The 14984-nt window shown below is 44.0% G+C and overlaps 1 protein-coding gene across 1 annotated transcript in view; it reads left to right on the forward strand.

The window, feature by feature from the left end:
• Window positions 1-5684: 5684 nt before the first annotated feature.
• The window catches only part of CARD19 (caspase recruitment domain family member 19), a 44709-nt gene continuing 35409 nt past the window's right edge, over window positions 5685-14984 (forward strand). Inside the window, exon 1 of the mRNA XM_045022713.1 lies at window positions 5685-5791. Within this exon, the coding sequence (XP_044878648.1) occupies window positions 5776-5791 (16 nt within the window). The 5' untranslated portion in view covers window positions 5685-5775. The remainder of the gene's footprint in view (window positions 5792-14984) is intronic.

Below are 14984 nucleotides of genomic sequence, written 5' to 3' on the forward strand. Positions count from 1 at the left end.
ACTGCTGCAATTTAAATAACTGTGTTATAGAAAACAGCGCTATTACTGTATACATAGTTTTATGACACACACACACATTTTTTCTTTCTATTAAGAAAAGGAAATTCTCAAACAAAAATTTGTATTTAATATTAGTTAAGGTTTCCCTCCGTAATAAACTAAACCATAAAAAATTAATACCACAATACACATTGTGTATTTAAGGGTTAAAAAGCTGCCGTCAAACACTCCCAAATTAGGATATGCAAGAATGAACATTGCCCATGAAACCTTAATTCAGCCATCCTGTTCATATGCACTACGATACAGCTTTTAACTACCACCGCCCTGGAGACTGCCTCTGCCTCCAAGTTCCTATGTGTTGCTCAGCAAGTCACTTGCACCAGACTTTTCATGGGTAGTCACTTCTACGTGTAATTAAAGACTGTATCATAATTAATATGCAAGAAGGCCAATTTAAGGTTGCATTGCATGGGCAATATTAATTCTGGAGTTTCCTAACTTGTGTGTGTTTGATTTTGCAGCATTTTAATCCTTCATTTTGTATTTCCAAATTTTTTATGGTTTCGTTTATTGATGAGAGCCACCTTAACTAATATTAACAAGAGGGTTTTTCTCCCCAATATATATATATAGTTTCTAGCCCTAATGATTACAAAGAAACTCTTCTGAATGTGAACAGAGCACAATCCAATGTCGTGGTGAGAATCTGCAGGAGACAGGGGGTCTGTGGTAATAGTTGTAAGAGAGATCTGAACTCCCCTCATTTATCCTAATGGGGTGCTCACTGAAAACTGTGTTTAGAGGACAATGCAAATCTCACCATTGTTCACAGTTTATTTTACAGGCATGAGGTGTTGGAGGAATTCTGAGCCTCTTCATATCCTGGGGAGATGAGAACAGGAAATCCCAGATAAGCAGAGACCCAGAAAATCTACTACAGTGTCTCTGCCATAGACTGTTTCATCTCAGCTTGGTCTCAGCTACCCATCTGACTGTGTATTGCAAGGCACAAAAATACCCAAAAGAGAACAGATGGACCAGAGGACTGCAAGCAAGTTACTCCACAGATGAGACCCAAAAGACAGTGATTGACAAGGGAAAAAGTCAGGTCTCTGAAAAGTTTCTTTTTTTAAATTTAACTTTTCAAAGTCTTTTTTAATGTATTATCTTCTTTCCTCCTTTTAAAAAACACATTTAGAAATCTTTTGGAGATAAATTAATGTATTTTTATTCGGATCTGCCACCGGGCTACCCTTCTGCCCCAATGCAGTGACCAGGAAAGAGAAACTCAGGAAGGCAAGAAGCAGGACCAGGGAAAGGATCTAGAGGTGATAAGAGAAGGTTGGAGGGAAGAGACACTAGGGGTATGTCTACACTACAAGAGTAGTTTGATTCAACTTAATTCGAATTTGTGGAATCGACCTTACAAAGTCGAATTTGTATATCCACACTAAGGACACTAATTCGACTTTGTGAGTCCACACTAACGGGGCCAGCGTCAACTTTGGAAGCGGTGCACTGTGGGAAGCTATCCCACAGTTCCCGCACTCCCCGCTGCCCATTGGAATGCTGGTTAGAGCCCCCAATGCCTGCTGGGGGAAAAAATGTGTCGAGGGTGGTTTTGGGTAACTGTCATCATTGAACCGTCAATCACGCCCTCCCTCCCCGAAAGCGCCTGCGGGCAATCTGTTCGTGCACTTTTCTGGTCAGTGACAGCGCGGACGCCACAGCACTGCGAGCATGGAGCCCGCTGCAGTTATGGCCGTTTCACCTCCTCGCACCTTATCGTCCACCTCTTCCACAGTCAGCTGCTGAGAAATCGGGCTACTTTTCAATGGTGCTGCAAGCACTGGTGGACCATAGGGGACGTTTTACCAATATCAACGTCGGGTGGCCAGGCAAGATTCATGACGCGCGTGTTTTCAGGAACTGTGGTCTGTTTAGACACCTGCAGGAAGGTAGTTTCTTCCCGGACCACAAAATAACTGTTGGGGATGTGCAGATGCCTATAGTGATCCTCGGGGACCCAGCCTACCCGCTAATGCCCTGGCTCATGAAGCCCTATACAGGCGCCTTGGACAGCGACAAGGAACTCTTCAAGTACCAGTGAGCAGCGTGACCTGTGACTGTTCAGTTTCTTTACAGAGAAGCTGAACCTGCCCCTGTTTCTTTACCCAGTTACTGTTGACTATCCTCTGCAGTTACATACCCCATTCACCCCGTTTCCCCCACTTCCAACACACGTGTAAAAATAAAATACATGTTCCATTGTTACTTAACAAACGTTTCTTTATTAATGACTTTGCGTTAAAGGATTGAAACTGGGACGCAGACTGTGCTGCGTAGGGTGTGCAGTGATGTAAAGACCGCCTCTAAACTCGAGGAATGACAGGCTCCTGCTCCTAGAGCGGACCGCAGTACCAGACTGGTTGTTTCAATGGAGCCTGCCATCCCTCCTTTTTGGGATTCTGTGTGCGGGGGCTATGTGACCTTGTGGCGGAGGAGGACAGATACAGATTCCTCTGCTGCGTGACTCTGCGGTCCAGGACAAGGACCGCTGCATAAGATCTGTAACCGCCCTCCCCTGCTACAAAGTCACGTCCCCCCCACCCACACAGAACCTGGAAACCACCTCCCATACTGACCAGGGTGCCTACTGACTGCACTGTGTGTGTGACCTGCTGCTGATCCTGCCCCCGTGTCTGTACCCTGGTAAAGGTGACCGTCCTATGCAATTACCAACCCCCTTCCCCACCCCCACCCCCCTTCAAACACAGTCTTCTGTAAAAAAACATGACGGAAACAGTAATTAACAGCGAAGTATTTTTAATAATTAACTAGACTGTTAGGGGATGAAACTGGGATTTGGGCTTGGGAGAGTCAGGAAGGGAAGGACTTCTCAAAATTTAGGGTATGAGAGCTTTTGGGTACTTGAGCACTCTGCTGGGGTGCAGTGACAGTTTTCACGGCCCCTGGAACCCCTCCTTCTGGTTATTTTGGGTGAGGGGGGTATGGGACTTTGTGGCGGGGGAGGGCGGTTGCAGATACACTGCAGGGGGGCTCTGTCCTCCTGCCTGCCTGCAGAACAGCCACAAGGCGCCGGAGCGTGTCCGTTTGCTCCCTCATTAGTCCAAGCAGCGTTTGAGTCGCCTGCTGGTCCTCTTGACGTCACCTGTCCTCCCGTTCGCTGTGTGAGCGCTGCTGCTGAGAGAGGTTCTCCCTCCTGGGGCATTTCCTGTGTGGCTGGTCAGAGCATCCAAGCTCGGACTGCTGTCCAGAGCGTCAACAGAGTGGTGCACTGTGGGATAGCTCCCGGAGCTACTAAGGTCGATTTCCGTCCACACCTAGCCTAATTTGACATGGCCATGTCGAATTTAGCGCTACTCCCCTTGTCGGGGAGGAGTACAGAAGTCAAACTAAAGAGCCCTCTATGTCGAATTAAATAGCTTCGTGGTGTGGACGGGTGCACGGTTAATTCGAATTAACGCTGCTAAATTCGAATTAAAGTCCTAGTGTGGACCAGGCCTAGGAGTGGGAGTGAAAGCAGAAGGCTCCAGAATGGCAGAGAGAGGAAGCAGCCAGGTCCCAGGCTGTGGAGACGGGGGGATGGTTTTGTGGCGGGAGGAAAGTTGTTGGCCCCAGAGGGAAGCAGCAAGCTCCAGAAAGGGGAGTAGGTTCAAAGATTCCAGGAAGGAGAGGGAAGCAAAAAACCAAGGGCTGGTGGGTTGGGGTTCAGGTGTTGGCGGGGGTGGGGGGTACTAAAAGCTCTAGGTGCAATATAGTTTTTTTTTACTATGCGGCAGAATTGCATCTTCTATCTTTAGGGTCAGATTCTGCCTGGATTATACCCTATGCAACGTCAATGGTTTTATGCAAACTATTTTGGCCAAGTCCTAGTTCCCTTTGTTATGCAAATAGCTTCATTTGCTTCTCATTGTACTCACATGAAGAGGTTGGCTTTGTATTCTGTAATAGAGCCTTGTTATGGAGAGAGATGATTTACAGAAGCTGTTGTTGGAAACTCCTTGTGTCATTATTTCACTGCCTTTGGTCATTTCTAAGGTCATTTGCTAAGTGGTAGGTGTGTATCTGAACTGGTGGGAACCTATCCATGCAATTCCCACACTGCTGCCTGCTTGGAAACCATTCCAGAAACCTGATTCTCCACTGCCTTACACCAGTTTATGCTAATGTAATTATGGAATTGCACCAGCATAAAATCTCTGAAAGAGTGCACAATCAGGCTCTGAAAGGACATCTACTACAGAATTCAGCTGTCCACTGAAGTCTTGATCCTGCAAAGACTTAAGCACATGCGTAATAGGGGACTGCTCATTAAGGTTGAGGATGTATGGAAGTGTTTGCAGGATTGGGACCTTGCTTAGTGTTTCCCACAGAAAGCACTTTGCCTCAGTGCTCCAGAATCTGCAGTGGCTTCCAATCCATTTCCACGTCCTGGGTTTAATTTAAAAGTCTTTTGTGGTTGGCATTCTGGCTGCATCTCCCCTTCATCCTTCCCTGACAGTGGAGATCAGCTGAGGCACTTAAGCTAACAGTCCAAATATTTCCATACAAGGAGTCTGGGAAAGAAAAGCCTTCAAATGTGGATTTTTCCCCCTCCACTCTGGTGGAGTCTGAGTTTGTGACCTTTTGGGGGCTTTCAGCAAGTCTAATTTATTTACACATGTTAGGGGTGGAGATTTGAGGCTTGTGAGGTGAGAGGAGGGTTGTTTGTTTTTTGGTGTGGGGATTTCTTTGAATCAGCACCGTCAATTAGTTCATTTTGCGTGATCGTGCATTGTTAGAATTTGACATGGGCTGAGACATTGTGGCAAGTGTATTTTCAAACTCTGAACATATGCATGTACATATATGCCTCTGGGAGTTCCTTATCGCATACACTCTCAACTGAACAAACATGGTAATGCTTGTTATAACATCTATCCAGCTGATTGATGACTTTCCCCTAAGGCTTACACATGTTGAATTTCCCAGCACACCCAAAACAGGACATGCTCCAGTTTTCCATTGTTGATGTCCTATCATCATTTTGTTTTAGTGTAGGGAATGGAATGTCAAGAGACAATGTTGCCATTGAGCAGAATCAGGGTATTTTGATTCCTGGATGTGTGTAACAACACATGGAGGTGAGTCTGAGTGGTTCAGTATTCAGGTCCAGATTCAAGCATCCCCGAAGTTTGAGGCGTTCACATCTAGCAATTTAGTTTGACCTGTAACAGAGAAAGAGTCAAGTCCCAAAGTTTGCAACTGGCACAGAACTCCCCCCAAAATCCAGAGGTGTTTCGATTCAGGGGTTTACTTTGGCTGACCTCCCTCCAGCTAATAAACAAACCATAAGGGCTAATGATGGTGAGCCCTTAATCTATTCCACATACAGACCCATCCTACCTAGTCATAACAGTCAAGAATCCTGCGATTTTCTGTAAAACCTGGATTTCTTCAGTTCCAAGCCCCCTCGTTCACCCATTAAAATCAGTGGCAAAGCTACCATTGGTGTTAATGAGAGTGGGATCTGGCCCACATCTGAACATTTCTCCCCTCACAGTAGTTTCCCTTACTGGCTTTTTCTTCTCTTCTAAACATACAAGGGAGGCCTCTGCTGGTCGCAAAAAGCCTTACGTGGCTCCCAGTGACTTTACTTTCATTTTATTTACTAGTCAGTGACCTCTCTGTTCATCGAAGCAGGGAGACAACTTTTTCTCAGTTTTACATATTTCAGACATAACAGGAAAGCCGTGAAACCCATGGACAATGCCCTACAGGACATGTAAGTGACCAACATTTTTATATGGAATGTTTTCAGCAGAATAAATGGTTTGATTTTCAAAGTCAGATGAAGCAAAACAACAGATCATGAAGAACAGAGCGAGGAGGGGTGAGGGATTGGGCAGAGGAGTGGCTGGTAGTTTGATGAATGCTGAGATTTTTCCTTTTTGGATTCTGTTTTGCAAATCATCCACTAATACTTGTTGCTGGGAGTTTAGTGGGTAATCTGATCCTTGAAAAATTGTCAGCGATCATTTTATTTTCTTAACACAGACAGAGATTTCTTTAGACGCACTTCCTGCACTGCCCTATCCATCTGGGAAAAAAAGAAATCTTACTTTGCATAACTGATAGTATCATGTATTTTCTCATTCTGATTCGAGGTGACAATGGCAACAATTAAGAAATAAAATAATTAAATTAAATAAAACAAGTATTTCTGCTTAGCAGAGGGAAAAAATCAGTACTCTCCAATGAGATTAGCTAATCAGGAAGTAGGAATGCTTGTCCTTTAAACTCTTACTGTGGAAAATAAAACACATTGGCTGGCAGGTCATTTATACTGTTTGCTGAATTAGGAGATAAAAATCAAAGCTGAATCTCCGCTTAGGAAAATAATTGGCCTCCACTGACATAGCATGTCTGCCTTCGGCAGGGAGCAAGGGAGCTGGAAATTGCAGCTCTTAGACATAGCAGTTTTTAAATGAGCATTATTCTACTCCTAGGCTGTAATGGTTTTTAAGTGGCATTAAGCTTACAGCGGGATACTTATATGAATATTGAAAATGCACATATCATATCCAGTTAGGCTCTTAGACTATCACGGATCTGGCTCTGGGTGGGTTTTCCATTGTGATGCTCCTGCCCAGTATGTGCCACATCATAGTTATGCTTATGCATATGTTTGGTTGTCTGTAGCAGCTGGGCATACTTTTCATTGTCTTAACACGATGCATATGTTTGGTTGTCCATACTTGAGTGTTTTTCTGATTGGCCAATCCAGATTGGGTCCCCAGAAGAATTCTCTTTACCAGTAAATAACATAATTGTGATTAGTCTTACAAAAGTCATACCCATTCATATGCTGAAATTGCATCTACACTGGATTGGAACTCTTCTGTCTTTCTGAAGGGTATGTCATGCCAGAAGGATATTAAACTCTAAGCTGAGAGAGAAAAACAAGCTGGGAGCTAGAGCCCTGGAAACAAGAATCAGGGAATTAAAGCGATCCTGAAGACAACTCTTGATTCAGGGCCCAATCTATCTCCCTTTGCTCAAATCTTGCCTCCAGCACACAACATAAGCAGTTGGACTGTGCACTAGGGATTTCTCTAGGATACGGGTAGTCAACAGATGGACCAGGGGCCAAATCCAGACCGCCAGACACTTTTGAACAGACCCTCAAACCTTTTCATTTACTTATTACAATTATTGTTGTTACTATTATTATTTATGATTACTATTTATTATTATTTTCTCTGGAGGCTGGACCTTGACTATACCTTTAACCAAGAAATGTGGACTTTGACAAAAATAATTGACTACCCCTGCTCTAGGAGCTGGATGGGGGTGATGGGAAGTAATTCTTCCTCCACAAGACCACGGAGTGGCAGCAGAGCCATTCTGCAGCTAGTTCTCCATTCTCAGCCTGGGAACAGACTTTATGGTGCCTGCACTCCACACCATAAAGGGGGAAAACTGGTGGATTCACAGAATGGCAAAACCACAAGCCCCACCCAGCCTCCGTATGGCAGCATAGTGGGACCTGGGCTCTGTAGCACACTGGAGATGCTACCCACTCTGCAGGCTCTAGAAATCCTGTCCTCCCATATAAGGGCTCTTCCGTGCAACACAGAATCTCCCAGTATCTTTGGTTAAATGATCCAGAAGTTAAAAAGTAAAGATGGGTCTCAACTGTATCCTCAGCTCTAAACACCCCAAACAGTGAGGAACGTTGGTGCCATGTACAAACATTGCCGCTCTGAGCTGTCCATAATCAAAAGACTCCTTCGGAACTCGTATGAGCAGTTTAGACTCCTGTGGGTGTGAAGTGCTCTTGAGCAAGTCAATGCTGCATTCAGCTGTGGATCACTGAGTGTTAAAACTGCACCTTGGAGTGCAAATATCATAAACGCTGGGCACAGAATAGGCCTGACCCAAAGCCATTGTGTTCAGTGGGATTCTATTCACTTACTACAACACGCTTTGGATCATGCCCAAAGAGCTTTAAACTCCCAACAGCAAAATGGAGGCCTGCCGGTGGTAAAGTTTGCAGTCAGTTCCTGATGGCCATATAACCGTGTACATACAAAGAGGGTGAGGTGTCCTTAAATCCATCAGCCGGGATGGTCATACAAAATACAGCCAATCAACCTCTACGTTCTCCAGGATGGGGTCAGGGAAATAAATATGGCTAGAAGTTCAAAGGAAAAATACCAAAGTGATTCCTCGCCGGGTCTCTCTCAATGGGCATGCATAAACGTCAGGTCCCAAGACAGCTGTCGGGTCAGAATCTCTAAGAGTATGGGAGGGCATGTTTTATGATGTCTATTTTTATCTGATAGCAAAATCGTTTGGAGTCAAGTGATCCATTTGCCTTTCACCCTTCAGATACTGTAGGATTTCTGCCTTGAAAATAGTGTTAATCCATGCTCAAAGTCTCTTCACACCTATTGAAGGCTGTCTTCTTACAGTATCTCTTGGAGGCATGGGATGTAAGCAAGCCAGTCCATTCTGGAGCTGGGTGTTATTAAACCATTATCTGGAAAGACAGTAGAGTGTTTGACAAACAGAGCTCAGAGCCCAGCGAGATGCTAGGGGGACAATATCTCTTATATGACTCAGAGGGTGTTCCTTCAGATCTGCATAGAATGGTCATGCATTGACAAGGTGCTGGACTGAAGTGTCTGGGGTAGAACACACTGGTCGACTTATTGCCCTGGTTTTAACCCCTTTATGATGATTGGAAAATCTGTGTTCCTCTTGAGTATAAATATTTCCTTTTGTCTTTTTGATGCAAGTCATAATTACAAAACGTCTTCCTTCACCTTGGTAGAACATCTTAGAAATATACCTCTTCCAAAATGCTTTAATTTAATGAAATAATTTCCTTTACCTAGACTGTGCAGTTATTAGAAATCCACAGTAATAAATAATGTATCTAGTTCTTTATTGATTGCAGCATGCAGACTTGGAGGCTCAGCTTTCTTACTCTGACAAAGCTTGTCTGCTAGGGTGTCAGCCTCTTGTCTGCACCTGGCTGAGTAACTGAATGTTCAGGGAATTTTGTGCTACAGTGAGTTTTTAAATGACACAGATCTCTTCATGCTTTCTGCCTCATAAAGCTAATATATCCATATTTAATTAGAAGCTTCATTTGAAGCTCTTTCTTCAGCTGAGGGAAGTTTATTCTTTTTTCTTAGGTTTGAAAATCCAGCTGTCAACTTTGGTTTACCTTTCCTAGTTAAGCATAAATAAATGAGTCCACTTTTCTAATTGTCCAATTAAGATAAATTGTGCCTGGAAGCAGAAACTGCACGTGCAAATTAGAAAAATGCAAAAAATGTTTGTGGGACACTTAAATTATATATGGATAAGTAAATCATTGTTACAAATTGTACAATTAATGAATTGCTTCAAAATTGGCAATTAATTCCTAAATTTTTATTCCCAGTTCAAACTGCAAGCAAGTTAAAATGTATTTATTATGTATCAATTTAAATATTTTACCTTTTGGTACAATAATGAGAATGGAAAAGAGGCATCAAAACTGTATCTGGTGCAGAGAGAAAATCCTACCTAAATAATTAATTACTTTGTAAGTTAACCTTTTATATGTCACGCCTCCTGATCTAGTCAAAGTTCTGCCTCCAAAGGCTTGCCCATTCTCTCTGATGGAGCAGCAAGTCATAAAATTTACTTTCCTGGCCATGGTCAGTGCTGCTTTGAAACATTATGCAATACTGGCTAGTACCTCAAAAAATTCACAGACCGGTAGAACAGTGATATTAGAAATACAGCATAGTATGATGTAATGAATGGCTCCACAGCCAGACAGGACTTCAGGTTTGTAAGCATGGGTGGAATTCCAATGTCCTTGCTCCTAAAGCCCAGGCCACAACTATTGGAAGTAAAGAAGAAACACCTGTAACTATAGTCATAGTAAGGCTATTTTGTAACATGCATTTGCGGAGGGCTGAGGTTCCATCCAATAGGGGGGTAACATATATATTAGCTAATTCAGTATTTGTACTCCCTTTCTTCTTCGAATAGTGAGCTTGTGATATCAGAGTAAAATGATGGATTGTGACATCATAAATGGTTCAGCAGAGGGTGGGGATTAGGTGAGTGAGTTGGTGGGGAGGACTCAAGAAAGCTATCAGCACATAGATATCCATAATAAATATTAGAATCTTGCCGTCCTCACTGAGACCAAAACGGTCATTGATTTCATAGACTACAGGAACAAGGCCATGACAACTAATGCCAAGTCTTTTATAACAGCTTATTCTAGCTATTTCTAGCTTATTCTCCTCCTAGCTAAAACCAACACCAGTTCTCCCCATCGCTTGTGAATGTTTTCTATCTGCCATATGCACGCACCAAGGAAATGGATCTTTGTTTTGTGTTTCAAAACTTAAAAATTCATAAGCAAATCTGCTTCCAGTGCAGGATGGCCTTGGTTGTGGCTAGCAACAAAATAAATCTCAGTATTCCTTAGAGTGAAATGGCAGCATTGGCATCCTCTTTCCATGCCAGCAGTACAGTACACAAATGATAAAAATTGTAGATTAACTTCCATAGAAATTCCCTTTTGCTTCTGCTGATGTAATATACTAGCAGAATATGTTAACCTTTATACCTATAGATCAAGAAATCTGTATGTGTTAAACTGAGTTAGTACTGCATAGACATTATAATGTCATTCAAGACTCTTGGGGTAAAGACAAGTGCTACTGAAGTGCAAAACAAAAAAGATTGATACTATGTTGCCAGAAATAGGTTGCAAAATCATTGTCCTGTCAATTAACAGGTTTCCAGGTAGGCTAGCTGTCTGTTTAAGTTTATATGAGTGACCAAGTTCATTGGGGCAATTCATGTGTGAAAGGGACAGATGTTCAAAAGAGCTGAGCATGTTGAATATGAGCTCTTTTGAAAATCTGCTCATCAGTGTCACAATGGGAGCTGCTGGGTGCTCAGTGCTTTCAAAAATCTGGCCCTCCATGTTTGCAGATCTGGTGACTTAAATCCTGAATTTGGTCTAGGTCAATGGTTTTCAACCTTTTTTCATTTGCGGACCCCTAAAAATTTTCAAATGGAGGTGTGAGACCCCTATGGAAATCTAGTCTGTGGACCCCCAATGTTCTCCAGACCATAAGTTGAAAACCACTGTTCCAGGGTAATGACCACCTTTCATGGACCCCTTAGACCAGCGTTTCTCAAATGCGGCTACCGTGGCCCCATGCAGCCACCACGGGCTTTTCTCGCAGTCACAGCCTCTGGGTGCTGATTGTGGGGGGAAGAAGGGAGGAAGCAGCGGAGCCACAAAGCCAGAGGAACAGGCAGCCAGTGTGTGTTCCCCACCTTCCCAAGGATGGTGGGGTTCAGGCTTCTGGCTTCAACTCTGGGGTGGTGGGCTCTTCTGGCCACACAGCAGTAGGCTCTATCCTATGGCTGCAGGGCTTCGGGCTCTGGCCCCAGCCCCAGGCTAGCCACCCCTTTGCCCCTAGACTTTGCTGCCTCCACTGGTCCCCCCACTGCCTCCCTACCCACCTCCCCATCCAGGGCTGGCTTACCAGGGCTGAGTAAGTCTGTTGTGGAAAGTGGTATTTGTATGTTTGTTAATGTCACTTTTCACTGCCTTCTAGCTATCAAGTCTGCTGATGTGAAAGGTGATATTAGCAAACATACAAATATCACTAGCTAGCAAGTCATAAAACCCCCCACCAAAAACAAAACAACAATAACAACAACAAAAGACAAGAACATGCAAAACACCTTATTTGTGTCTCTATTCTGTTTAGACCGAGTAAAGAATACAGACAACTGTACATTATTTTTGTTATTAGGTCTGCAAAAAATCCTACATAAATCAATTAGATTGATTTGGACCTGTATATATACATATTTATTTGTTTTTCCTAAAGTTAATTCAGTATTTTAGGAAAAATTGTCAGAGCGGCCACCAGCAAGAGTTGGTGGCCACACTCTGAGGCCACCAAAATTTTTGTTGTGAGAACTCCTGCCTTAGACATAGTCCACAGGTTGAAAACCAGTGATCTAAGTGACTTTCTGTGAATAAATCATCTGCCTCCGTGAGTCAGCAGAATCCATTTAATCCTCCACCCTGCTCGCAGGGTGAGGTGTTTATTATAGTAATCAAAGACAAAAGGGGGAACCTTTTAAGCTCTTGTACAGTTTCATTGGCCATGCTGAGTGAAATGCAAAAGGTAAACAAGCAGAAAAAATCTCTAAAAACATTAGATTTTTAAAATTCTGATTTACTAGAATCAATTCTTTGTAGGGATCCCCCTGACTTCTGGTTTTGTCCACTGGGGCTTCCTCCAGGGAAGATTCTTTACAGATGTAGGTCTGTGCATCTTTCCTACGTCTGTAAAGAATCTCCCCTTGAGCCAGCTCTCTGGGGTGTTGCCATGGGAGGGGCCCTTTATGCTCTCCAAAGATGGAGCTGCACTTTGCTCTGCAGCACACTCCCTTTGGCTTTTACTTGCACTGAGGGCTGCCTCAAGTAAAGGGGATGACGCCACCTCTCCTTGCCCTACAGCCACATTGCTACTTTCTGCTGATATGAGCACAGAGGTTTCTTCCCCAATCCCTTTGCCACCTCCCCCTTCTCAGAGTTTACCTCTGGGAACTCAGAGACACACTTCTTTTTGCTACGGGTCCCAATGCTAACAGCTTTCGGCAGTGATACGATGTCATTTCCAACCAACATATCAGCTGGTAAATGCTTAAGACCTCCACATTCAAAGGACCCCTTAAACCTTCCCACTCTAACTCAATGCAGGCTAAAAGCACTATGGTTTTAAACTGCCCCAAGGCCAGGCGCCTCCCCTGGGATTATATCAGCCTCCTTAAGCACATCTCCCCTGACTAGAGAAATATGTGCTTCAATGGCTCTCCATCCCTGGCACACTCCACCATTTACCTTGGTCTGCTTAAGAAACTCTTTGTCTACCTCCCAGAGGTCAGACCTGACAAAAATTAACTAGAACTCCTGCTGCCAGCACTGAGGTCTCTGACTCATAAGAACATAAAAATGGTCATATTAGGCCAGACCAATGGTCTATCTAGTCCAGTATCCTGTCTCTGACTGTTAGGATGACCAGACGGCAAGTGTGAAAAATAGGGACAGGGGGTGGGTGTAATAGGAGCCTATATAAGAAAAAGACCCAAAAATCGGGACTGTCCCTTTAAAATCGGGACATCTGATCACCCTACTGACAGTGGCTGGTGCCAGATGCTTCAGAGGGAATGAATGGAACAGGGCAATTTCAAGTGATCCATCCCCTGTCATCCAGTGCCAGCTTCTGGCAGTCAGAGGTTTATGGCAGGAGCATGAGGTTCTTTTTTGAACCCATTTATACTTTTGGCCTTCACAACATCCCAGGGCAGTGAATTCAACAGGTTGACAGTGTGTTGTGAGAAGTACTCACTTACGTTTGTTTTAAACCTGTTCCCTATTAATTTCATCCGATGACCCCCTAATTCTTATGTTATGTGAAATGGTACATAACATTCCCTGTTCACTTTCTGCACGCCGTTCATGATATTATAAATCTCTATCGTCTCTTAATCATCTCTTTTCTAAGATGAACAGTCCCAGTCTTTTTAATCTCTATTCATATGGAAGCTGTTCCATACGCCTAACCATTTTCATTGCCTACCAGCCTCTGGCAACCTAAGCCCTGCCTTCTAGGCCTCTGCAGGCCCTGCTGTCTCTTTACAGGTTAACAACAGCCACACTCTAACTTCCGAGTCCTTCGAGTGTCTCCCTGGCTTTCCTAGCCCCTGATCCACTGGACACTCCCAGAATTCCCAGAGGAATAAACCACCCCTTACTGGTTACACCATAGGACATAGCTCCGCTTCACATGCAGCATTTAGATGTGTTTCTAGAGAAAGCAAATGTAAGTTTATTTAACAAAGCACAGAGAGTCGATTAATAGCAAGGAGAAATATTGGAAACAAAGGGTAACATAAACAATTCAAATCAGAACATGCACACTAGAGCAGTGGTTTTCAAACTTTTTTTCTGGGGACCCAGTTGAAGAAAAGTGTTGATGCCCGTGACCCAACAGAGCTGGGGATGAGGGGTTTGGGGTGTGGGAGAGGCTCAGGGCTGGGGCAGAGGGTTGGGTTGTGGGGGTCAGGGCTGTGCGGTGGGGCCTGGAATGAGGGGTTCAGGGTATGGGAGGGGGCTCTAGGCTGGGTCAGGGGATTAGGGTGCAGGAGGGGGTCAGTGCTCTGGGTTGGGGGTGCAGGCTTTGAGGTGGGGCTGGGGATTAGGGGTTTGGGGTGCCTTACATGCCGTGACCCATTACTGGGTTGCAACCCGAACTTTGAAAAACGCTGGACTAGAGCCTAATCTTAACTACCAAGCCATTGTCATGTCATGTAGAACAAAAGCTCACCCCAAATCCTTCCAGCATACTACAGCCAGGCGTGGCTGTGAACTTCTGTTCATAGGATGAGTCACTCGGTCTTCTCGCCTCCTCTGTGGAAAGATGCAGAGTTTGTCTCTGTCCCTACAGTAATAGTCCACGAATCTATTGCTTTCACTTGCAAACAGGATAACCACTGCTGCTTGTGTTTTCCTGTCTGGAGTCTTCGCTAGAGAGTTTGCAATCACTTGTTTATCATTTTGCTCCGATTGTAAATAGGCGTTCATTGTGAAGTGTACAACATTCAGTTTATATGTGGACCAACGAATAGATAAACATCTTCTGCCTGAAAGAAACTTGTTTATCTACTTCTGGTGACTGACCACAACTCACAGACCTTAAGAACATAAGTTCCAGTGTAGATACATAACTCCTTCATATTATCCATACATGAAGTGCCTGCTGGCACTACGGGTATGTCTACATTGGAATAAAAGACCCACAGCATGGCCACAGCTGGCCTGAGTCAGCTGACTTGGCCACATGGGGCTAAAAATTGCAGTGTAGACA

This window comes from Mauremys mutica, chromosome 7 (genome assembly GCF_020497125.1).
Source record: "Mauremys mutica isolate MM-2020 ecotype Southern chromosome 7, ASM2049712v1, whole genome shotgun sequence".
Taxonomy (NCBI): Eukaryota; Metazoa; Chordata; order Testudines; family Geoemydidae; genus Mauremys; species Mauremys mutica.